This window comes from Microtus oregoni, unplaced genomic scaffold (genome assembly GCF_018167655.1).
Source record: "Microtus oregoni isolate MIOR12 unplaced genomic scaffold, Mior012 000038F_ref0000394, whole genome shotgun sequence".
NCBI lineage: Eukaryota > Metazoa > Chordata > Mammalia > Rodentia > Cricetidae > Microtus > Microtus oregoni.
This window is the reverse complement of record NW_024543097.1, coordinates 2,097,902-2,122,545: the sequence shown is the minus strand read 5'-3', so window position 1 is coordinate 2,122,545 and position 24,644 is coordinate 2,097,902. Positions and strand designations below refer to the sequence as shown.

General features: G+C 42.8%; 1 protein-coding gene and 1 pseudogene across 2 annotated transcripts; both read left to right on the top strand.

Moving 5' to 3' along the window:
• The first annotated feature begins 17,160 nt into the window (after positions 1–17,160).
• LOC121433499 lies at positions 17,161–18,039 on the top strand (annotated as a pseudogene).
• A 3,529-nt stretch (positions 18,040–21,568) lies between these two features.
• On the top strand, positions 21,569–23,203 carry LOC121433462 (gamma-crystallin E). 2 transcript variants are annotated; one of them, XM_041631889.1, is made up of 3 exons: positions 21,569–21,577; positions 21,665–21,907; positions 22,931–23,203. In XM_041631889.1, exons 1-3 carry the CDS (start codon positions 21,569–21,571, stop codon positions 23,201–23,203), a joined length of 525 nt encoding a protein of 174 aa, XP_041487823.1. The 2 variants fall into 2 exon arrangements, with proteins under 2 accessions (XP_041487823.1, XP_041487824.1); XM_041631890.1 differs by having other exon boundaries at positions 22,945–23,037.
• The last annotated feature ends 1,441 nt before the right edge of the window (positions 23,204–24,644 follow it).

Genomic DNA, 24,644 nt, shown 5'->3' with positions numbered 1-24,644 from the left:
GCAGTGCTTGCTTCTGCTTTCCTGGTCTCCACAGGAACGGTGGTTCTGTAAGTCTATTTCTCCATTAAAGCTATATATATTTTTTTACAATCTGTCTGCATTCGTTTATGCCGTTACATACCACACACACACACACACACACACTGCAGGTAGCAACCACAGTGTGTGATCCATGAGTAACAAATTCTCACAGTAGAGGTACACCTTCACATGAAGAGAAATTTACAGTTTATAAAACATCTTTATGGGCTGAAGAGCTGCCTCAGAGCATAAGGTCACCTTCATATGTAGAGAACTTTACAGTTTATAAAACATTTGTATGGCTGGAGAGCTGCCTCAGAGGGTGAGGGCACTTTTGAGGATCCAGGTCAAGTTGCCAGCACCAATATGGTGGCTCACAGGTGACTGTAACTCCAGTTCTAGAGGACATAAACTCTTTTCTGACATAGGTAGCCACACGTTATATATACATATATGCAGGCAAAGCACTCATATAAAGTAATAGCTTTTAAAATCTTTTTTAAAGTAAAAATAAAATACCTTCATAGTATGTTTTCATTTGTGAAATCTTTTCAGCCTGTGAAAATCATGTTAACTTCATTGATGGGAATAGAAGCCGATTCAGAGTTCCACAGGCAAACCTTAGGAGGAACTTTGGGGTCCTGTAAAGGAGGGGAAGGAAGGAGTGGAGGAACCAAAGGGATCAGGGACACCAACAGGACACAACCCACAGGACCAACTAACTGGGACTAGTGAGAGTTTGCAGAGATCAGGGAGTATGCAAATAGTTATGATTAACTAGCTCAGTATTCTTGTGGGCTCCTAACAGTGGGAGCAAGAGCTGTCTCTGACTCCTTTGCCTATCTGTGGGACCCTTTTCTTACTACTGGGTGCCTTGTCCAGCCTTGATGTGATGGCATGTGCCTGGTCTCACAGGAGCTCGTTGTGCCGTGTGTGGTAGATGTTGTCCCTGGGAGGTCTGTTCCTGTCTGAGGAGAGGTGGAAACGGGGTAGATCTGGGGAAGAGGGGAAATAGGGGTGGGGAGACTGGGGTGATGGAAAGAATGGGGAATTTTGATGGAGGTAAGTGAGAGAAAAATTAAAACAAAAAGAAACAAAAACATGATGCTTCAAACCAGATGGTTAGAAATCACCTCTCTGTTCAGTTTCTTTGAGGAGTGACCATCTGGAAACCAAGATTCAAAGAAGGTGTCCTGATTTGAAATCGGGTTTCTAAGACTGGGCACCATAAGGGACTTCAGAACCTCTCTCTCTCTCTCTCTCTCTCTCTCTCTATGTCTCTCTCTGTCTCTCTCTGTGTGTCTCTGTCTCTCTCTGTGTCTCTGTCTCTCTCTGTGTCTCTGTCTCTCTCTGTGTCTCTGTCTCTCTCTGTGTCTCTGTCTCTCTCTCTGTCTCTCTCTGTGTGTCTCTGTCTCTCTGTCTCTCTCTGTGTCTCTGTCTCTCTCTGTGTCTCTGTCTCTCTCTGTATCTCTGTCTCTCTCTGTGTCTCTGTGTCTCTGTCTCTCTCTGTCTCTCTCTGTCTCTCTCTCTGTGTCTCTGTCTCTCTCTGTCTCTCTCTGTCTCTCTCTGTCTCTCTCTGTGTGTCTCTGTCTCTCTGTATGTCTCTGTCTCTGTCTCTCTGTCTCTCTCTGTGTCTCTCTCTCTCTGTCTCTCTGTATGTCTCTCTCTGTCTCTGTCTCTCTCTGTGTCTCTCTCTCTCTGTGTCTCTGTCTCTCTCTCTATCTCTCTCTCCTTTTTTACTTAACTGGATGTTTTGCCTGCATGTATATCTGTCTGTGCACCACTTGATGTGATGCACACCACAGGGGCTGTTGGGCCCCCCGGAACTTGAGTTACAGACAACTGTGAGTCGCCATGTGGGTGCTGGAAATAGAACCAGATTCCTCAGGAAGAGCAGTCAGGTCTCTTAACTGAGAGCCCTCTCTCCAGCCCTTTCAAAGCACTTCTGATCCCCCAAAAGTGGTATAAAAAGGAGGAGTTTGCAAATCTCTTCCAAACTCCCTTTCTGCTATGGTGGTCACCTGATACCAAAGTGGCCAAGGACAAATAATTAGAGGAACATATAGAGTAGAGGGAAAACCTCCACTTGCCCAGCCGAAAGGGCAGAAGCTCCAGCAGTATTCCCGCATTACTCCGGTCACCTTACACCAAGGAGGTGATACTCAGGAAGGAAAGGACATACAAAGTTCAGAGATGCTGACCTCGGTGTTCCCAAAGCTCTGAATCAACACCAACAACCCTTGCCTTGAGATTTCTTATAATGGGGGTAAAATAGACCCGTGTGTACATAAACCCCGGAAGTGGGTGCTCCGTTTTTGTTAGTTCAATATATATGTGTAGCGGACACAAAACAGGTTGTTGTTTTTCCAAAAATTACTGGTTTTCAATATGGAATCATGGAGATTCATGTCAAAGTAATGACAGCACAGACTTCAGGTTCTTACCATGGGATTAGTGCAAACAACCAATGAAGAACTGAATTTAAGTACACGGATAATTGATAGTTTCATCCCCCTTGTGTAGACATGCACAAAGTCATACATGGTTACACAACATGTGTCAGCACACTATGCACAAGGTTCTAGGAAGCTAAGACCTCATTCACTTCTGTCTGTGCTCTCCTTGCCTCTTGCTTTTACTACCTTCTCTTCTGTTATACTGCTGTGGCCATTGCTTGAGTTTTTAGAAAGAAACCTACTTCTAAGTGCTTAAACACTAATCTGGTTGTATCTTTTCTCTCCTCTACAGGATGGAGCTAAAGTCTGGTACCGTGCAGTTGGTCAAAAGTCTTGGTTTTGGACCCTTGGAGGTCATAGGCCCTGGTTGGAAATCTCCTACTGTTACTTACCTATTGGATTGCCTTCTAAATAATTGTCTTTAATCCCCTATATTTGTGTCACTACCAGCTTTCGTCAGGGGAGTTTCTTTTTGCAGTGGGCAGCAATAGCTGCAGAGAGAGATGCATGACTGGTCAAAGCCCAGAGAATAAAAGTGTTCAGCCGTAAATGGTACCTCTGTACGACACTGCCCAACGCTCAGGGAACATAGTGAAAAAAAAACTGTAAGAGCCTGGGGATGCAGTGAAGTCTGGAGGAATAATGTCTTTCCATCATAGCCATGTGTCCTAGTTAAATTTCTGTCAATATGATTAAACACCAAATAACAAGGCAACTTCTGAAAGAAAGTGTTTAATTTGGTTTATGGTCTCAGAGAGTCAGAGTCTGTGGTGGCAGACTGAGAGAACTGAGAGCTCTCATCCCGGTATGTCAGATTTGTGTGTGTGTGTGTGTGTGTGTGTGTGTGTGTGTGTGTGTGAGAGAGAGAGAGACAGAGACAGAGACAGAGAGACAGAGAGAAACTGAGAGACAGAGAGAGACAGACAGAGCGCACAATGGGTATCACATGAGTCTTTTGAAACCTCAAAGTCACACCTAGTGACATACTTTCTCCAACAAGGCCAAATCTCTGAACCCTTCTCCAAGAGTTCAGCCAACTGGGGACCAAGTATTCAAATATATGAGCCTCTGAGGACCATTATCATTTAACCACCATGCATGGCACTTTTGAACTCACAGCTTTGATTCCCTGCACGAGACCTGCATAAGATCAATATCCTGTCCAGGAATTGGGAGGGGTCCAAGAGAGTCACTAAAGGTTGTTGGGGGATAGAGAAATTTCTTCATTGCTGTGACCACTAATAAGGTGCTGTTTTTCTTTCAAAAGCCTTTTGCCCAACCTTAATGAAACCTTGATAACTCATTGGTTTGTTTGGGAGGGTGGCGGGGGGGAGAAAGAAAGGAAAGCAGACGAGAGCCAGACTATCTGGGAAGAAGACGCATTATATACATCTACAAAAATATCATAATGAAATCCATTATTATGTGTAGTTAATAAATGTTAATTAAAAAGACAAATGTTTTTAAGTGTCAAAAAGGCCTAAAAGACCTAAAAACAACAAGCAGATTTACGCTGTTTCTCCACTACCCATAACAAAAATTCTTGCTTCTCTGAGAAACTAGCCCCAACCCACCAGTTTATCATTTATTACCTAACCACAGTCACCCCTTGCTCTCACCTCTACACACAACAAATGATTCCACAGCTCTTTACCCTTCCTCAGATCTTCCTCACCTGCCTGTGAGCTGCTGCTCCTCCACCTAGTCTTCCAGCCAGCTCAAAGTACCCTGGGATCCCACAGCCAGAATGAGATCAGAGTTGGCTGGGCTGTTTTAGACTCAAGAGCAAAACCAAGTCCATGTTAAACAGACAAACAAGGTGGAAAGCTGTTACTTCAGCAGCTAGAAGTCCTGGGATAGCACCAGAATTAAGGATAGTTGATCCATCAGGCTGACAAGAACAGCCTCAGGCTATTGTGTCCTGCCTTAACCAGCATCTGTATCATCCTGGAGCTGGTATCCTTGGTAACCAAAGGTGACTGTAAGATGCAACAAGAAAGGATGAATGAAGGAAAACACCAAGAGCAATCTTTAGCCACTAGAGTGCACATCCCCACGTCAAAAGAGGACCTAAAACACCATCAGATTTTTGAGAGTAGTGTAAAGAAACCAGAAAAGAACGCGCAAATGACGACAGAGAGAGGAAACACAAGGTGAGCAAAATACCAACTGAGAAGAAAATTTAAAATATTAATGTTATTATTTTATAATATTAAAAGAAATTTACTTCTTAACACTTATTAATTCTATTATAATCCTTGGAATTGACAAGCTACCAGGGATGAAACCTACAGTTGGCACATTCATACTCCCGTAGTTGTGCTGATAAAGAATGCTATGAGGAGCTGGAGACATAGCTCAGCACTTAAGAATACTTCCTGCTCCAGCCTGGTCTACAGAGTCATAGTAGAAGGCTGTTTGTTTGTTTCCAGCTACTCAGCCCCAAAATAATCACACAGAAACTGTATTAATTAAATTGCTGCTTGGCCCATTAGCTCTTGCTTCTTATTGGCTAACTCTTATATTAATTTAATCCATTTCAGTTCATCTCTGTATTGCCACAAGGCTGTGGCTTACTGGGTAAAGTTCCAGCATCTGTCTCCAGTGGGGTTACATGGCTTCTCTCTGACTCCACCTTCTTTCTCCCAGCAGTCAGTATAGTTTTCCTGCCTAGCTCTACTCTGCCCCATCAGGGCAAGCCAGCTTCTTTATTCATTAACCAATAAAGGCAACACATAGGCAGAAGAACCTCCCACATCATAGGATGAGTTCTAGGACAGTCAAACGCTACACAGAAAAACCCTGTCTCAAAACAAAACAACAGCTGTAACATGATTAGTTTAAAAAAAAAACCAGACAGATATAACAGTCAAAAGCTACACAGAAAAATCCTGTCTCAAGGCAAAACAAAACAAAACAACAACTGTAGCATGATTAGTTTTTTTTTTAAAAAAAAAAACCAGACAGATATTGGGGTTCAACCTGAAGGTCAGAAAAGCAAAACAGCCAGCCACTGACTCTTACCTCTACTTCAGTCCATAATGGTGATCCTGCCTCCAGGAATCCTGTTCCTGAGAGCTGTCTCCCCCCATTTTATATTTTTTTCTCTAGAATTATAATTAAAGCCCAGGATGATCCAACATTTCAGAGAACCTCTGTTGCAGTTTCTTCTGAGTTCTGCATCCAGAACAATTTCAAGGCTGCTGACTGAGAGGATCCAGCCTCACAGAAAACTCCAGTTAGGACATGGCCATAATTCTAAATTTTCATTGGGTCCCCATAAGATTACTATCACCCCCAATCAGCAGGAAGTAGCCTAGAAAACTATGCCCACATCCCCCCCAAAAAATGGATTATGATGTTTGTCTTTGTTTAGTGTGTTGGTTACAAGTTGTTATGGATAATGATCAGAAAAAAAAAGCCAAACAAAGGAGATCAGATCAGGGTCTTGTTTTGAAAAAGAGGGGAACTGCTGTGGGATAATGCTTTTGTACACAGGAAAGATTTGTCACTTAATAAAATAATATTGTTTATTGGTTTAATAAAATGTTGATTTTATTAAAATTTCATAAAATGTAGCCAGGTAGGAACTATAGGCGGAGCAATCAGACTAAAAGCATTCTGGGAAGAGGAAAGGCAGAGACGCTGTCACAAGCCAGATGGCATTCTGGGAAGAGGAAAGGCAGAGATGCTGTCACCAGCCAGATGGCATTCTGGGAAGAGGAAAGGCAGAGACGCTGTCACAAGCCAGATGGCATTCTGGGAAGAGGAAAGGCAGAGACGCTGTCACCAGCCAGATGGCATTCTGGGAAGAGGAAAGGCAGAGACGCTGTCACCAGCCAGATGGCATTCTGGGAAGAGGAAAGGCAGAGACGCTGTCACCAGCCAGATGGCATTCTGGGAAGAGGAAAGGCAGAGATGCTGTCACCAGCCAGATGGCATTCTGGGAAGAGGAAAGGCAGAGACGCTGTCACCAGCCAGATGTAGAGGAAGCAAGATGAGAACGCCTCATTGAGAAAATGAAGGCGTAAGTCACAAACAATGCCACACCAATTCGGGGTTATGATTATTAGGGTGGTATTTATTTAAAGGGGAAAAAACTTACAGATCACTGTCCCAGGCAACAGCCCTCTTCGCAACCAGGAAAGGAGTCTAGTCGCAGGCGGAGCAGGAAGTGAAGAGAGAGAGAAGAGGGAAGTGTCCGCTTTTTTAAAGGGAGAGAAACCACGCCCCAGTGGGCTGGTACCTCAGCGGTGATAGGCTGGAGGAGTGGGAGGACCTCCCGCAACACCTCCCCCTTTTGTTTAAATAAGAGAGTTCTAAACCTACTATGAAATTATATACAATAAGTACAAATATCCTATTCTAACTAGCTTAGGTCTTGTATAATAAATAACTTGGCCAAGTCATGAGAGAAAGTAACTACATTTATATAGTCTTCAACCCCATCGAAGATCTGAGAAGGGAAATAATGTTACCTGGGTAATTAGGAAGTTCAGTAGAACAACTTCCAAAACATGCAACAAATTACAGAGACAACTAGCTACCTGGGCAATCACCCAAAGTCACATTAGCAGCGTTGAAGCAACCAACTTTGGCTAAGGCCTAACATAACTGACATACCATTTTCTAAGGCAAGCAACTTTTCAAAACTATCTTACCCTGTCTTGGCAGGATATGACAGTCCTGTTTTATCCATTGATGCATGCTCTGTATCTTTGTCAGTTGTTGAGGTATGGGCATTTCTTTGCCCAAACGCCAGTTCTGCCAAAAAGAAAGGCTCCAGGTGGAGTGTCTTTGGTGCTCAACATTCTCTCGGGAATAGAGTGGTGTTGCCAGGAGCAATTGTGTCTCACTACCACAAAACTCTGAGTTAGATTAAAGGCCATTTTCTACAGCTCTTTGAAGAAGTTGAAGATTATCTATCTATACTGAGTATAATCTCTATATATCTAAAGAACCTGATTAGTCTATTATAAATGACAAACTTAGATGACTATTAGTCTATATAATTCTCAATATCTATCTAACTTAAAGACTAAGACAATAAACGACTGTGAAACAAATGAGGACAATGACCTCCAAATATAAACAATGTACAAATATACATTGCAGTAGGCAAATATATATCAATACACAATCATTATATAAGTATCTTAATCAGAGGTAGAAATGTACACTGCAATATGGTAAATATATACTATATATATATATCAATACAATATATGTCAATACATAAAAAAAATGTTTTAAACAGAGGTAGAAACATGCATGCGTACAATAGTCAATATAATTTAACTTTGTATCAATATACAAGAATCTATACCAATGTATTTGTCTAAAAACAGTAACTCACAATTACAAATCTATTATCCCATCATCCCTCTTTTTTTTTTTTTTTAAAATGATCCCTGAGCGTATAAAATTCCTCCCCCAACCCTCAATCGTGTACTAATTATAATCAACCCCTAAATGATGTCCCTAAACCCAAGGGCAAGTTTTACTGGGAAAGGGGACGTCGTCCTCTAGAATTACTTCCAGCTGTCATGGGGGCGACGTTCTTTCTGGGGGATCCTGTGAAAGTGAAATGATGGTTAAATTTCAAGATCAATGTCTTTTAAAATTGCCAATAGTCTCTGAGTATTTTGTGCAGGTCTGGCCAAAATGTTGTATAAGATGTGCACCATTTCAGCTAACCAAGTTGGAACTGTCTTGTGCAGCTGGTACCAAAAGCAGGTCTTGTAGTAGCGCTATCAGCATCATGACGTCATATCAACCAGGTGGAGTTGTTGTTATGGGGCCCCATCTTCTTCCTGGAAACTTCAAATGTCACTTCAGGAAAAACTCATTGTTCATTATGAAAAACTTAAACATTAATCATATAGACATATATAAACATATATATATATTCAATGAAAGACATGATAGATATATTCAATGAAAAGTATGATAGATATGAAGAAAAGCAAAGATGTTTTCTAAACTCATATTTCTTTCTGTCCCATATCATGGCTCTTGACATGAGACAGAAACTCCAGAAACTCTGGGTTTTTCTCTTACTAACAGGCTTGGAATTGGAGAGGGACTGAGCCAAAGTCCAACTTCAAAACCAGCTTTATAAAAATTTAGAAATATGGTTTAATATTACTTACACAATCCATTCAGTTGTCTTCATATTTCCTATTGGGCAGGTATTTTTCCATCTGTCAGTATCCAAACATCCAGGGTCCCTTGAATTTCTCAAAGATGAGTGTTTTCCTGTGGAGATAAGAACAGAACCCTGCCCCCATTCTATGTTTTTCTTACCACCTGTATGAATATCATCATTGTGGATGAGTTGTCATTTCTCCTTTCCAAGAGGTTTCTCCTCTTCAAATCGAAACTTTATTAATTTTGATGGTATCCACAATTTTTCTTCTCCTGTGGAAACAAGAGCAAAACCCCTTCCCCAACGTAGCACATCTCCTGGCTTCCACTGAGAGGTCAGCACATCTTTGAAATAAATCGGTTGATTTAGTTCAGCAGACTTTTCCATTATCCAATGTCTTTCTGCTGCTGTCGTTCCTTTCTCATTAGCGTTAAGAAAATTCAAGGTTAATAAAGCATTATGTAATCTATTTCTGGAGGTATTTTCAGTCCCTTTCTGTTTGTTCAGCATATCCTTTATAGTACGATTTGATCTTTCTATAACTGCCTGACCTGTAGGATTATTTGGTATACCTGTAATGTGTTTTATATTATAATAATCAAAAAAGCGTTTCATTTTCTTAGATACATATGCTGGACCATTATCTGTCTTTATTTGCGCAGGTATACCCATGATGGCCATAACTTCCAATAAATGTGTGATTACTGAATCAGCCTTTTCTGAGCTCAGGGCAGTAGCCCATTGAAAACCTGAATACGTGTCTATGGTGTGGTGTACATATTTTAATTTACCAAATTCCATAAAGTGGAACACATCCATCTGCCAGATTTCATTTCTCTTAGTACCCTTTGGGTTACTCCCTGCAGGCAACGGTGTTTGATTATAGAAAGAACAAGTAGGGCATCTCTTTATAATGTCCTTAACTTGTTGCCAAGTAATGGAAAATTCTTTCTTTAGGCCTTTACTATTGACATGATGCTTCTTATGAAATTCCGAGGCCTGCAACACATTTCCAATCAATAATTGATCAATCTCAGCATTGCCTTGGGCTAGAGGACCAGGCAGACCTGTATGGGATCGGATGTGTGTTATGTACATCGGACAAAGCCTGTTCCTGATTACGTCTTGTACCTGGATAAACAATGAAGTCAACTCTGTGTCATCTGGTATAAATTCAGCGGTTTCAATATGCAAGATAACTCTTTCTGCATATTGTGAATCTGTAAGTATATTAAGAGGTTCTTTAAAATCCCTTAGCACCATAAGAATGGCATATAATTCTGCCTTCTGGACAGAATTATAAGGGCTTTGTTCCACCTTACTCAATTCATCTGACTTGTAACCTGCTTTCCCTGATTTATTTGCATCAGTATAGAACGTACGGGCTCCAGTTATTGGAGCATCACGTACAATTCTAGGAAGAATCCAAGAAGTTCTTTTTATGAGATTAAGTCTATCACTTTTGGGATAGTTGCTATTAATTTCTCCCAAAAAGTTAGCACAAGCTCTTTGCCACGGTTCATTGTCTTCCCATAACTTTTTTATTTCTTCAGTAGTAAAAGGCACTATAATTTCTGCTGGGTCTATACCTGCTAGTTGACGAAGTCTCAGCTTACCTTTTATAATTAATTCAGAGACCTTTTCCACATAAGTTTTTAATTTTTTACTTGGTTTATTAGGTATAAATATCCACTCTAAAATAATATCTTCCCTCTGCATTAGAATCCCTGTAGGAGAAATTCTGGAAGGCAATATGACTAGGATGCAGCTAAGATTTGGGTTCACCCTATCCACGTGTGCCTCCTGTAATTTTTCCTCAATCATTGTCAGTTCCTTTTCTGCTTCAGCTGTCAGTTCTCTTGGACTATTCAAATCTTTATCACCATCTAAGGTTTTGTTTAAATGAACTATTAGATCAGGTGTTATCCCAACAGCTGGTCGTACACTGGAAATGTCTCCTAACAATCTTTGGAAGTCATTAAGAGTCTTTAACCGGTCTCTCCTAATTTGTGCCTTTTGCGTTTTAATTTTCTCTAACCCTATTCTGTAACCTAGGTAATTAATAGAATTTCCTCTTTGAATCTTTTCAGGGGCAATTTGTAATCCCCACCTAGGCAAGACTTTCTTTACTTCTTCAAACATCCTTTCTAAAGTATCTTTATTTGAATCAGATAATAAGATGTCATCCATGTAATGATAAATGATGGACTTGGGGAATTGTTTACGAATTATTTCCAATGGCTTACTTACAAAATATTGGCACAGTGTAGGACTATTGAGCATACCCTGTGGGAGGACAGTCCACTGATATCTCCTATTAGGCTGAGAATTATTATAAGTAGGCACTGTGAAGGCAAATTTTTCTCTATCCTTTTCTTGTAACGGTATAGTGAAAAAACAATCTTTCAAATCAATAACTATAAGAGGCCATCCTTTTGGTAACAGAGAAGGCAAAGGAATTCCAGATTGTAGTGGGCCCATAGGTTGAATTACTTTGTTGACAGCTCTTAGATCTGTCACCATTCTCCATTTACCAGATTTCTTTTTTACAACAAACACAGGAGAATTCCAAGGGCTGGTTGATTCTTCAATATGGTGAGCATCTAGTTGCTCTTGCACCAGCTGTTCCAATGCCTGTAGTTTATCTTCAGCTAGAGGCCATTGTTTGGTCCATATTGGCTTCTCAGTTAGCCATTTTAAAGGTAGGGCTGTTGGTACCTCTAAAGGTTTGGTATTTGCTGTATGTTCTTGTACAGCCTGAATGGCTGGTGACCTTTTTCCATAATACCTCATCATATCCTTCCCAGAATTATGAGTTCCTGGAAATACAGGAATGTTAATCTGGGTATTCCATTGCTGTAGCAGGTCACGGCCCCATAAATTTATGGCAATATTGGCTATATATGGCCTTAGTCTTCCTATTTGCCCTTCGGGCCCTATGCATTCAACCCATCTTGTGCTTTGTTTTACACGAGATAGGGTTCCAATTCCTAGGAACTGAACATCTACCTCTTGAAGAGGCCAATTCGGATGCCAAGATTCTGGGGTAATGATACTTACATCCGCACCTGTGTCTAATAAGCCTTCAATAAAAGTGCCATTTATACAGACTCTTAGCTTTGGTCTTTGATCATTAATAGAAGTCTGCCAAAATATACGTTTACTCTGTCCTATTGGGTTTTTTGACTCATCCTCCACACGTAATTCTTCATTTAGACCAGTATTACTTTTTACAGCAGAAATTGGAGCTTTTAATTTTCTTGGTGAGGCATGTTCTCCACTGTGACTGGGAATGACTGGGCCACTGTTGGCTTGGGGGCCTGCGAGAGGCCCCCCAAGGAGTTTCCCGATGATATCGGATTGCCCCGTCTGTCTGTTGTTGACCTACATTCGTTGGACCAATGCCTGCCTTTACCGCATCTCCTACATATACCTGAAGGCCGAGGTCTCCTATTTTTGTCATTCCCAGAAGAGATATTATTCCTAGAAATTCTTTGCCTGCAATTCCTTTGCAAATGTCCTAATTTACCACAATTAAAACACCTGGCAGTTTGATGTCTCCTCATTGCTTTGGAAATCGCTTCTCCTACCCAAGATTCATCATTATAGCTAAACGTCTCAACATTCATCGTATGCTGAATCCATTCATCCATAGGTGCTGATCTAGACTTTAAAGGCCCAATTATCTTTTTGCATTCTATGTTTGCATTCTCAAAAGCTAGAGATTCAAGAAGTATTCGTCTAGCTTCTGGGTCTGTTACCCCTATGTCCAGAGCCTTAATTAATCTTTGCAAAAAGTCAATAAAGGGTTCTCTCTGTCCCTGCCTAATTCTGGTATATGATTCAACCCTTTTTGCTGGATCTTGTATCCTATTCCAAGCATTTAAAGCTGCTTGGTGACATAGACACAGTACTTCATCGTCATAAAGAGCTTGGACCTGTGGATCAGCATATTCTCCTGCACCAAGAATTTGATCTTGGGAAACCTCAATACCTTTTGCTCTTCCTTGCTGTTCCATATGTTTGGATTCTTCTCTGAAATAAATTCCGAACATCAAGGAAGGTCCATTATCTAAAACTGCAGACACTAACTGATGGAAATCATGGGGAGTAGCTCTAGCATTAGAAGCCCAAGTCCTTATCATTTCCTTTACATATGCATTGTGCAAGCCAAAATTAACAACAGCTTGCTTAATTTCTTTCAGATCATTCATTGCTATTGGCGTCCATCTAGCTTCTCTGACTCCCTTTGAGCCTTTAGAAGTTGATGCTTTTTCAGAATTAAGTATAGGGTATGTCGCTAGAACCCTGGGTAAGCCAGTTCTAATAGCTGGTGGAGGCCTTGTATCCTGTCCTTGTGCCTCCTTCCTCTGTTCACCAGCTGCAATAATTTCCCCAATCTTTTCAAATCTTTTTATCATTGTCTCTCTTAAATCCTGAATCTCCTGACCTGTATATATTTCCAGTGATTTCACTGAGGTATCAATTTTTTGGTCCCCATTCTGCACCTGTGATTCCAAAGCTTTAATTTTTTCCTTCAAAGATAACATGTCCTCCTTAAACTTTTCTTGTATATCATGTAGATTCCCATCTTGGAGGTACATTCTGTCTGTTACCTTATCAAAACTTTGTGATAAAGTCTGAACGTCAAATTCAACAGCCTGAACCCTTTCAGGTAACTTTCTAATACCCTTGGATATGGAATCAATTTTGTCTGTCATAGTATCCACTTGTTCAGATAACCTCTTATTTTCAATAATTTTAATCCTGTCAATTAGTTGTTCATTATTAGTTCGTAAAGATTCTATCATTCTTAGGAGTGCCATATTCTTCCTTAATGATAGAATATGGAAAAGAAAACTGAAGGCTAGTAACAAGCAAATTAAGGTATCCCCATAATCATATAAACCTTGTATGATGTAATTCATTGTATTAGTAAATATAAATTTACTAATCCATTGTATTAGTGAAAACAAAGCAGTAAAATTTGCGTTAGAAACAAAAACTGCAATATTACCTATTATCCAGCAGGTGGCGCTGTTGCAGAGTCGCGGTGAAAACATGGTCCTGTTTCAGTGCCTTAGTAGATGTTAAAAACTGGAAAATGCAAGTTTCTCAAGAAAATAAATCTAATTAAATCAATTCCTGAGACGGAACAAGTCACCCTGAGGGGTTGCAGCTTTCAGCAACCACGTGCTCTGGTTCGTGTCACTTAAGAGCTGTACTTGCAAGGGAGATTTAAAAATGACTCAGAAAAGAGCAAACCAAGCGGCCAGAGACTACGCGGGCCTGTGGAGTTTAAATCCACGTGGGGAGTCCAAGGCCGCTGGCGGCTGTGGAAGGGGAGGGCTCCCGCCAAGCCGAACTAGAGCCCGCCAAGCCCGCGGCCGCCAAGCTGAACTTGCACCCGCCAAGCCTGCAGCCGCCAAGCCGAACTTGGGGCCGCCAAGCCGAACTCGCGGCTGCGAGTGGGGAAAGGAGAGGTTCTAAAACCAAATGTTGGGCGCCAAAATGAAGGCGTAAGTCACAAACAATGCCACACCAATTCGGGGTTATGATTATTAGGGTGGTATTTATTTAAAGGGGAAAAAACTTACAGATCACTGTCCCAGGCAACAGCCCTCTTCGCAACCAGGAAAGGAGTCTAGTCGCAGGCGGAGCAGGAAGTGAAGAGAGAGAGGAGAGGGAAGTGGCTGCTTTTTTAAAGGGAGAGAAACCACGCCCCAGTGGGCTGGTACCTCAGCGGTGATAGGCTGGAGGAGTGGGAGGACCTCCCGCAACAAGAAAAGGTACCAAACCACACGGCTAAACATAGACACGAATTATGGGTTAATTTAAGTTGTAAGAGCTAGTTAGTAATAAGTCTGAACTAATAGACCAAAGAATTTATAAATAATATAAGCTTCTGTGTGTTTCTTTGGGGCTGAATGGCTGTGGGACTGAGTGGGACAGAAACTTCCATCTACAAACAACAACAAAAAGAACACTGACTGCTCTTCCAGAGACTTGGATTCAGTTTCCCACACCCACATGGTAGGTCACAACTCTCCGTAACTTCATTTCCAGGGGATCCACTGTCCTCTTCCGACCTCTGCTGTCACTGAACATGTATCTTGCATATACATATACTCAGATACACACAAACACATGAAATAAGTATTTTTTGAAAAAGAACGTCATAAGAGCTGCAGAGAAGTCAAGCACAGGTATAAGCCTGTAGTGCCAGCACTGAGGAGGTCAGCATTGTCAAGGACAACCTCCCGAGGCCAGCATTCTCAAGGCCAGCATCCCTGAGGCCAGCATCCTTAAGACCATCATCCTCAAGGTTAGTATACTCAAAGCCAGCATCCTCAAGACCAGCATCCTTAAGACCAGCCAGGGTGAACTAACAAAAGGTTGTCTCAAAAATAAAATAATAACAAAAGTACAAATTGGAGAGAGAAATGAGAACTAACTTTAAATCCAGTGAGTCTACTCCTAGGATTCTAAGTTACAAAGTGTTATATGCAAGGAGTTTATTGTGGTGATAGCCATAGTAATAAAGAGTCAGAAATGGCCAATCTTCTGTAGCACAGGAATAGTAAACTACAGCATTTTTATAATGAATACTTGAGTGTTTTTCAGGGAATACTTAGGAGATCATAGTCTGGAAGGTGTTTGATATAGTTGTAACTAAAATTTAAAAATTCAAAATTCTATTTATGATTGTGGAGGCCCAAAAATGTGAACCCATTTCTATGTTGACCAAAGGTCAGAGAGTTGGAAACTTACCTCTAGTTCCTTCAAAGTTATTGTGCTTCTACCTCAAGCAAAGTTCCCACCTAGACCAGAGAGTTCTGCTCTCTCAAGGTGTTTGTCAACAGGTGTGGCTAATAGCCAGCCCTTGTATTTCAGAAACAGAGAAGTAGATATACTTCTACCTCAAACAAAAGTCTATGGATTCAACTAAATTCCAGTTTTCTTAAGGGGATAACATTGGATTCCACCCAGGGAGTGGTTTACCTGGTCTAGGGTGTGAGCACAACTTGTTTTGTTCTAGCAACAGAATGTTTAACTATGAATGTAGCCCACAACCTTCAAGTGGTTTGTTCATTTCCTTGTATCATGTCAATTCAGTTTTTTGTTTTACTCCTACCTTTTGGGGTCGGGGGTATTTTAAGCAGAGTTGGAAATTAAACGTGGGAGAATTTTCAGTTCTCACTGGAACTCCCTCCTGATACTATCCTATATGTTTCTCCGTTTTATTATTTTCATTTGTATCTTCATATTTTTTACTATTTTTCTAAATCCCCACACCTCTACCTTGGTAAGTATTTTTGTCGAGGCTGGTCCCTGAAATATGATATAATTTCTACCTGAACATTTTATATATTCTTGCTGAAATGCGGCAGTGTTTTTGTTAGGTGCACACTGTATGAAGAAATTGGTCTCATTGTGACATTTTCTTGCACCCATGTGCTGTATTTACATCACGTTCATACGCATCCTCTTTATCCTCTCTTGTTCCCATGTTCCCCCCCCAACTGGTCCCCTTCCTCTTTTCCAAATAGTAGCCCTTATATTTTTACATCTCTTTAAAAATCTAGATGGTTACATTTTAGACCATGAGAATAAATATGCAATATTTGTCCTTCTGAGCCTAAATGATTTTGCTTACCATGATGTCCGCCAGTTCTATCCATTTCCTTACAGATGACATGATTTCCTGCTTCCTTATAGCTGAATCAAACTTCATATGACACTTTCTTTAGCCATTCATCCATCAGTGGGTACTAGGCTGATTCCACAACTGGGCTATAATGATAGTTCCGTGATAAACAAGAACACGAAATGCAACAAGATTTTAATACAGTTTATTGCATGCATGAGTGCAGTGTCCGTGCACATGTATGAGAGGGTACATGCCCTCCTCTGTAACTCTCTGGCTTCTCCTTCTAGGCAGGGTCCCTTCCTGAACCCGGAGCTCTTGTTTTTTGTTTTCAGCAAGGCTGCCAGTCAGTTCCCACAGTCCTCCTGTCTTCTCCCACACAGAGCTGGGTTTGCAGGTCCACAGAAGACCACACCTTGCTATCATATAAGACCGCAGCTTATTCTATAGATTCTGGCATCTGAATTTAAGTCCTCAGAGTTGTGCAACAAGTACTGTTACCCCTGGAGCCGTCTTTCCGGCCCCCAGTAGCAGTAATTTTCAAAGGAAGCATCTGTCGCTGTTTGATTTTGAAGTAAAATATTTCCATGAACCAAAATGTTAATATGTAAAGAAAAAATTAAAAATAATGAGCTACTCTTAATTCAACTTCTCCTGGAAGTAAGTGCTGTGTAAGCACGGTTGATATTTTGATTTATATGATTCTAAGTGTATCTCAGCCGTCATACTGTTTGATACTACCACTGTGTACCTCTGGAAGTTTTCATCATTCCAGACTGCAATTCTGCCCTCATTAAACATCAACTCCCTGCTGTCAGCTCTGCCCCTGGACGGGTCCATAGGTGTTGTTCTTGATTCCCAACGTAACTTAAAGGGAAACTTACACGATGTCCGGAGCCCTTGATGTCCTGCAGATGAAGGAGGAGGATGTCCTCGCTGCGGGAACCCACATAGGTGGCACCAACCTCGCCTTTCAGATGTAGCAGCACATCTACAAAAGGAAAAGCGGCGGCATCCACATCATCAATCTGAAGAGAACCTGGGAGAAGCTGTTGCTTGCAGTTCAGGCTATTGTTGCCATCGAGAATCCTGCTGATGTCAGCGTCATCTCCTCCAGGAGCACTGGGTAGCGAGCTGTGCTGAGGTTTGCTGCCGCCACTGGAGCCACTCCTATTGCTGACCGTTTCACCCCAGGGACCTTCACTAACCAGATCCAGGCAGCCTTCAGGGAGCCACGGCTTCTAGTGGTGACCGATCCCAGGGCTGACCACCAGCCCCTCACAGAGGCGTCTTACGTGAACCTGCCCACCATTGCCCTGTGTAACAGACTCACCTCTGCGCTATGTGGACATCGCCATCCCGTGCAACAACAAGGGAGTTCACTCAGTGGGCCTGATGTGGTGGATGCTGGCCCAGGAAGTACTCCGCATGCGTGGCACTATTCTCTCTCATGAGCACCCATGGGAGGTTATGCCTGATCTTTACTTCTACAGAGACCCAGAGGAGATTGAGAAGGAAGAACAGGCTGCTGCTGAGAAGGCCGTGACCAAGGAGGAGTTTCAGGGCGAATGGACTGCACCAGCTCCTGAGTTCACTGCTGCTCAGCCAAAGGTGGCTGACTGGTCTGAGGGTGTGCAGGTGCCCTCGGTGCCCAGCAGTTCCCTAATGAAGACTGGAGTACCCAGCCAGCCACTGAGGATTGGTCAGCAGTTCCCACAGCACAGCAGGCCACCGAGTGGGTTAGAGCCACCTCTGAGTGGTCCTGAGGTCCTCTGCAGATACCTGAGCAAAGGGGAAAAAGGTGGAAGGAAAATAAAGTTCCTACAAGCTGTCAAAAAAAAAAAAATACATCAACTCCCCATTCCCCACACCCTAAAGTATCCTTCATTCTGTTTCCACTCCCTGTATCAAACCATCTTAGGTATCTTAAATAAACGGCATCGGAGCATTTTTGTTGCCTTTTGTGGCTTCTTCAATTTAGTTTGATGTATTTTCTCTGCTGAGTGACCTTAACATTCTTGTGAACGTCCTTTTAAAAACACGTACAAGGCCTTTTTTTCCCCCAGGATTCCCGACTATTCCATTGATCTACACATCTGGGTTTAAACCGGTACACACTAATTTTTTTTTTTAAAGATTTATTTATTTATTTCTTATGTATACAACATTCCGCCTCCACGTACGCCCACTTGCCAGAAGAGGGCGCCAGATCTCATTACAGACGGCGGTGAGCCACCATGTGGTTGCTGGAATCAAACTCAGGACCTCTGAAAGAGCAGCCGGTGCTCTTAGCCACTGAGCCATCTCTCCAGCCTGGCACACACTAATTTGTGTGTGTGTGTGTGTGTGTGTGTGTGTGTGTGTGTGTGTGTGTGTGTGTGTGTGTTTTGTTTGTTGGTTAGTTGGTTTTCTGAGACAGGATTTCTCTGTGTAGCTTTGGAGCCTGTCCTGGAATTTGCTTCATAGATCAGGCTGGACCCAAATTCACAGAGATCTGCCAGCCTCTGCCGCCCAAGTGCTGGGATTAAAGGCGTGTGCCACCAACGCCCGGCTACCACAGTTTTTATCTACCATCGATTTGTAATAAATTTTAGAATCAGGAATCAGAAGCTTTCCAAATTTATTCTTTTCCAAGTTTGTTTTGGCTGTTTGGGTCCTTTGAGATGTCAGGCGAATCTTAGGGTGCAGCTTTCTATTTCCGGATAAACGGTTGCTGGGGTTTTGGCAGAGTTGCCTTGACTCTGTGGACTGTTTTGGGTACTCTGTGGGTAGTTGTGACATCTAAATGAAACTTAAGATTCTGATCCATAAGCACAAGATTTCCTTCCACATGTTTACAACTTCTCTACCTTTATCTTCAGAACTGCTTTTGTAGTTTTATGTTTGACATACTTTCTCCTCCTTAACATATAGTGATTGTTATATCCTTATATAAATTCTCAGGTTTTTGAGATGATTTTGATTGCCACAGAGCAACTCATCAAACAGATGATTCATAATTTAATTCACATACTATTCTGGACATGTTTTTATCTTGTTTTTTGAGACAGGGTTTCTCTGTATATCTCTGGACATCCTGGAACACACTATCAACCACGTTGGCCTCGAACTCACAAAGATCCTCCTGCCTCTGCCTCCCTGAGTGCTGGGATTAAAGGTATGTGCTGCTACCACCCAGTTCTGGACATTTCTCTTATATCTAATTTTCGATAACTGCCACTGTCTTTTTTATATACTTTTAACTAAGTCCTTCAGACAGATTCTAGAGATGTTCATATTAGATCAAAAGACTAAGGACTGAACTTTCATATATATATATATATATATATATACATACATACATGAATATATATAACAGCCAGGTGGGGTGGAGCATACCTTTAATCCCAGCACTCAGAGGCAGAGACAGTTGGATCTCTGTGAGTTTGAGGTCAGCCTAGTCTACAGAGTGAGTTTTAGGACAGCCAGGGCTATGCAGAGAAACCCTGTCTCAAAAATCAAACAAACTAACTAAGAAACAAATGTCCATATATGTATATACACACACAGCAGGGGCTGGAGAAATAGAACAGTTATGAACCCTGGCTGCTCTTCCAGAAGACTCAAGCCCCAGTACATGCAGTGACTCAAAACCATCCGTGACTCCAGTTTTGGGTGATACAAACCCCATTTTCTGACTACTGCAAGCACTGGGTGTACGTGTGGTACATATACATATATTCAAGCAAAATGCTCATACACATAAAATAAATCTTTTAAAAATTATAAATAAATAAATAATGTACATCAGAGGTGCCTTGTTTTGGTACAAGACTATAGTCCCAAGATGGAGTCAACAATGGCCCTATAGCTAACCACCAGGAGGGCAGAGGGAGCACAAGAACAAGCAGGATGTTTAACCAGAAACTGTCCTCAAGATGAACCCCAAGAGGAGGGGTAGACCCGTGGGCCCTACATGAATAAATCCAGTTAATTTTGTGCAAGGAAAACAATTTCGGGTATGGGACCCAGGCACTAAAGAGTCCTACTTTGGAATGAGATGGAGTGTTTAAAGCCAGATCAGCTTCCTCAAAAGTGACGGTTCTCAAGGCCAAGGGGGAAGGAGATTTGGTTGTCCAGGACATCTGGAAGAGCAATCCTGGCTGTCACAGTTAAATGAATGGGTCAGCTGACGCCTTCATGTGGGGACAGGATGCTAAGAAGCATCTTGCATTGCTCAAGACAGCATGTTTCAGCCCAAATGTCAGCATTGTGCCAAGGCTGAGAAACCTTGCTTTAAAGAGAGTGAAATACCTGTTGGTGCTGCGAGTCTTGGGGACAGGAGAGAGTCCAGCCCCCGTAAGCAGTGTGTTCGCTACAAGGTGCAGGGTTTGCTCCAGCGTGATGAAGGCAGTCTGCGAGGTTGTGTGGTTCCAAATGCTCTCCTTACAAATTCCCTTGCATTTACCCTCAGCTGGAACGAACTGGGTTGTGTTCCCAGCAAAACATTAATAGAAACTTACCAGTGTAATAATGATGGGACTGATTGCGCTCACACTCAGGGTTCAGGACCGAGGTGTCTAAACAATGTTTCTTTAGGCATCATTAGTTCTCTGGTTCCCAGCTGATCAATACAGAGCTTTTAAGGAAGCTCTTTTTTGTTTGTTTGGTTGGTTGGTTTTGTTTTTGAATAGAAGGTTTCTTTGTGTAACCCCTGGCTGTCCTGGAACTCACTTTGTAGACCAGACTGGCTTCGAACTCGCAGAAATCCTCTTTCTTCCGCCTTCAGAGTGCACCACCATCCCCTGAGGTAAGAAAGTTCTTCAGGACACAGCAGAACCCCATTCGACCCCCACCAACCTGTGAAGGTTCATTCAAGCGATCTTCCACTTTTTCCCTTGAAATGTTAGCAGGCCAAGTAACTATCCTGCCTTGTTATTCGAATACACATTGTCTGAATTTGTAAAAGGTAGCTAAAATATTTTGTTACAAAGGTTAATCAGTTAAGCACCTATGCTCCGTTTCAGTTTCCCAAATCCGCTTCATGTAAAGCACAGAGCGGCATCAAGTGACCCTTTAAACCAGGTCAATGATTCGTCATCCATTCGAAAGCTCTGGACAGACTAAGAGAAAACGTACAATAACCCGTGCCTCCCCCACAGTCATTATATAGAAAGGAGAGAGAGAAAGCGCCAGTCCCACCGCGTGCCCCTTTTGTGTTGTTCCTGCCAACACAGCAGACCTCCTGCTATATAGACCCTGCTCCCAGCTCTACACACCAACAGCACCATCACATTGGAACCGCCAACACCAGCCATGGGGAAGGTGAGCCCAGGGCACTCAGGGCCTGGAGAGGGACCAGCCCTCGGGTCCATGCCACAACAGACCTCTGAGCCTTGCCTTGCCTTCCAGATCACCTTCTATGAGGACCGCGGCTTCCAGGGCCGCCACTATGAGTGCAGCAGCGACCACTCCAACCTGCAGCCCTACTTCAGCCGCTGCAACTCTGTGCGCGTGGACAGTGGCTGCTGGATGCTCTATGAGCAGCCCAACTTTGCAGGCTGCCAGTACTTCCTGAGGCGTGGGGACTACCCTGACTACCAGCAGTGGATGGGCCTCAGTGACTCTGTCCGCTCCTGCCGCCTCATCCCCCACGTGAGTCCCTTCCCAGCTCCCCACCACCACCCCCTACAGTCGGCTGGCTCTGAGTTCTTTGCTTACTAAGTTCTCCAAGGTTCCCTTGAAAACACGTCTGAAGTAAAATTCTCCACCGGTCATTTTCATTTATTTTGCTGAAATTAAACTCGCCAGTGCTGGGACTAAGCAGAGGACCGTTTGGTTCTGAGCCTCTGGGCCCTGGGAGCGTATGCCAGCAGGCTGCCTGGTGAACTGAGGCCGTTCACCCGTTTCCGACTTCATGAACTTATCAGGTCTGGTCAAACAGGGTTGAGCTGACAGGAATAGCTGAGTTACATAACGCCTGCCAAGAGATGGGGAAATGGGATTTCAAAGCTTTGGGGACATCCTGCTGCTATCCAAGGGGAGCCCAAACAGTTTGGATCCCATCTATTGTCTAATATGGGGAACACACCACCTCTGTGAGGGTGAACCCTCCTTTGGATATTAGTCACAGCTCCTGCTTCATTCTTTCTTCCTCCTACCTTCCCTCCCTCCTCAATCTTTAAGAAAGCCTTCCTCTACAGCCTATGGGTGCCAAAACCTGAGGCAACAAAAAAGATACCTGGGTTGGGCTTTATTCCTGAATTCTCCATCCTCTTCATGTGGAAGAGGCTACTGAGATTCAAGACGGTGGCTTTTGCTAAGGTTACATTTGGCTTTTCATTGTAATATCAAGTTATTTTTATACTTTCCAAAAAGAGCCTCAGATCACCATGAATCTGGGGAGGGGGACAGAAAAATAGTTGCTTAGAAATGGTTCTGAGGAGAAGCAGTGTGTCAACATTGCCAGAGAACGGTTTACGTCCAAGGAAGGCGGGTGGCGGTGACCTCCTGAGTTTCACTGTGTATGTCCTCCTGAACTACTCACGGTGGCCTTTCTTCCGGTTCAGTCGCCTCTGGTATTTAAAAGGAAGGGGCCCATCCCCCGGCGGCATGTGCTGACTGCCAAGCTCAGGTCAGGTTTTCTAACGTCCCCTTGTCTACTCTGCGCGTGCACAGTCCAGCTCTCACAGGATCAGGATCTACGAGCGCGAGGACTACAGAGGTCAGATGGTGGAGATCACCGACGACTGCTCCCACCTCCAGGACCGCTTCCACTTCAGTGACTTCCACTCCTTCCACGTGCTGGAAGGCTACTGGGTCCTCTACGAGATGCCCAACTACCGGGGGCGGCAGTACCTGCTGAGGCCCGGGGAGTACAGGCGCTACCACGACTGGGGCGCCGTGAATGCCAGGGTGGGCTCTCTGCGGAGAATCATGGATTTCTACTGAAATATTTTCACTCTACCATTTTCTCCATCTGGAAGTTAATAAAATATTTCCTGTGTGTTTCATGCAATAATGGAGTCCTTTGTTTCTTTCACCCTCAGGGGAGGGGACAGCAGAACTATAGCCAGAAACGATGTGGATGGTCCCATACATTTGGTGGGTGGGAAAGGGAAGGCAGATGAAGACACACACAGCTTAAGACAGCACAGATCTTCCCGGGAAACGGGAAATGGGGGTATCTCTGTAAGTGTCAGGTCCTACTTCCTTCTGTTTACTAGCTGGGGGGTTTTAGGGTCAGGGAGAGGGGCTTGAAAAGTGTTTTTTTTGGGGGGGGCACTGTTGGCCAAAACTAAAGCAACCAGTGAGCAGCCAGCTCAAGGACATCCGAGAGCCATATCCATCTTTCCCACCTGGCCATTACTGGGGGTTCACGGGGCAGGGTATTCAAGAGTGTAGAGAAGAAAGTGACAATGTTTCTACAAATCAAACCACTGTAGTTAGAGAAATGGCCTTAGCTCATCCGGAATGGAGGAGGGTTCACAAAATGCCATGGCCCTGGCTAACACCTGGGTCCTGCCCACTCACTAGCTTCAAGTGGTGGGTTACATCACTTGGCACTTCTGTGCCTCAGTTTCCTAATTTGAGAAGAAAGGGGCAATAGTCTGGGCAGATGAAGATCAAGTATGCATTTTGTGGTCTGTTTGTGGAGATTCTTTGATAGTGGGGCCAGGCTCAAGGTAACTGCTGCTGTCCATGAGAATTTGTAACCTAAAGCTACAATGAAACTCTTCTTGTTTTGAGTATTTGAACCAAAGTCAGTGCTTGTCAAAGTACTGATGATGACTTGAAGGTCGGCTATATGGCAAGCTCTCGGAATACCTTACTAAAATTTTTAGAACCTGACTTCTGTCCCTGGCAGCTAATTCTTTTGCACACAAAATTAAAGAGCTACAAGTCTAAGTGGTTTTGTAGCTCAGAATCATATCCAAAAAGAGTCACATCTCCATTTTAAATACTGTGTTCTTTACTAGAAAATGACCATAAATAGAACAGGCTCCTTCTCTGTCTCTGTCTGACTCGGTATCTCTCTCTCTCTCTCACACACACACACACTTGCAAAGAGAATTCAAAATAAAATAAATCTTTTTAAAAAATTAAAAGGAAGCTGCGCAAAGGCACACACGCCTTTAATTCCAGTACTTGGGAGGCAGAGGCAGGGGGATCTCTGTGAGTTCAAGGCCAGCCTGGTCTACAGAGCGAGTTTCAGGACAGCCAGGACTGTTACATAGAGAAACCCTGTCTTGAAAAATACAAAAAACAAAACAAAACAATTAAAGGGAACTTTAAAACTTAGAGAGAACATGAGGTAAAGAAGAAATAAGCAGCGTGCACTATTTAACCTGTTTAGTCATCCATGGATCCCAATTTTTTTTTCTTAGCAGTC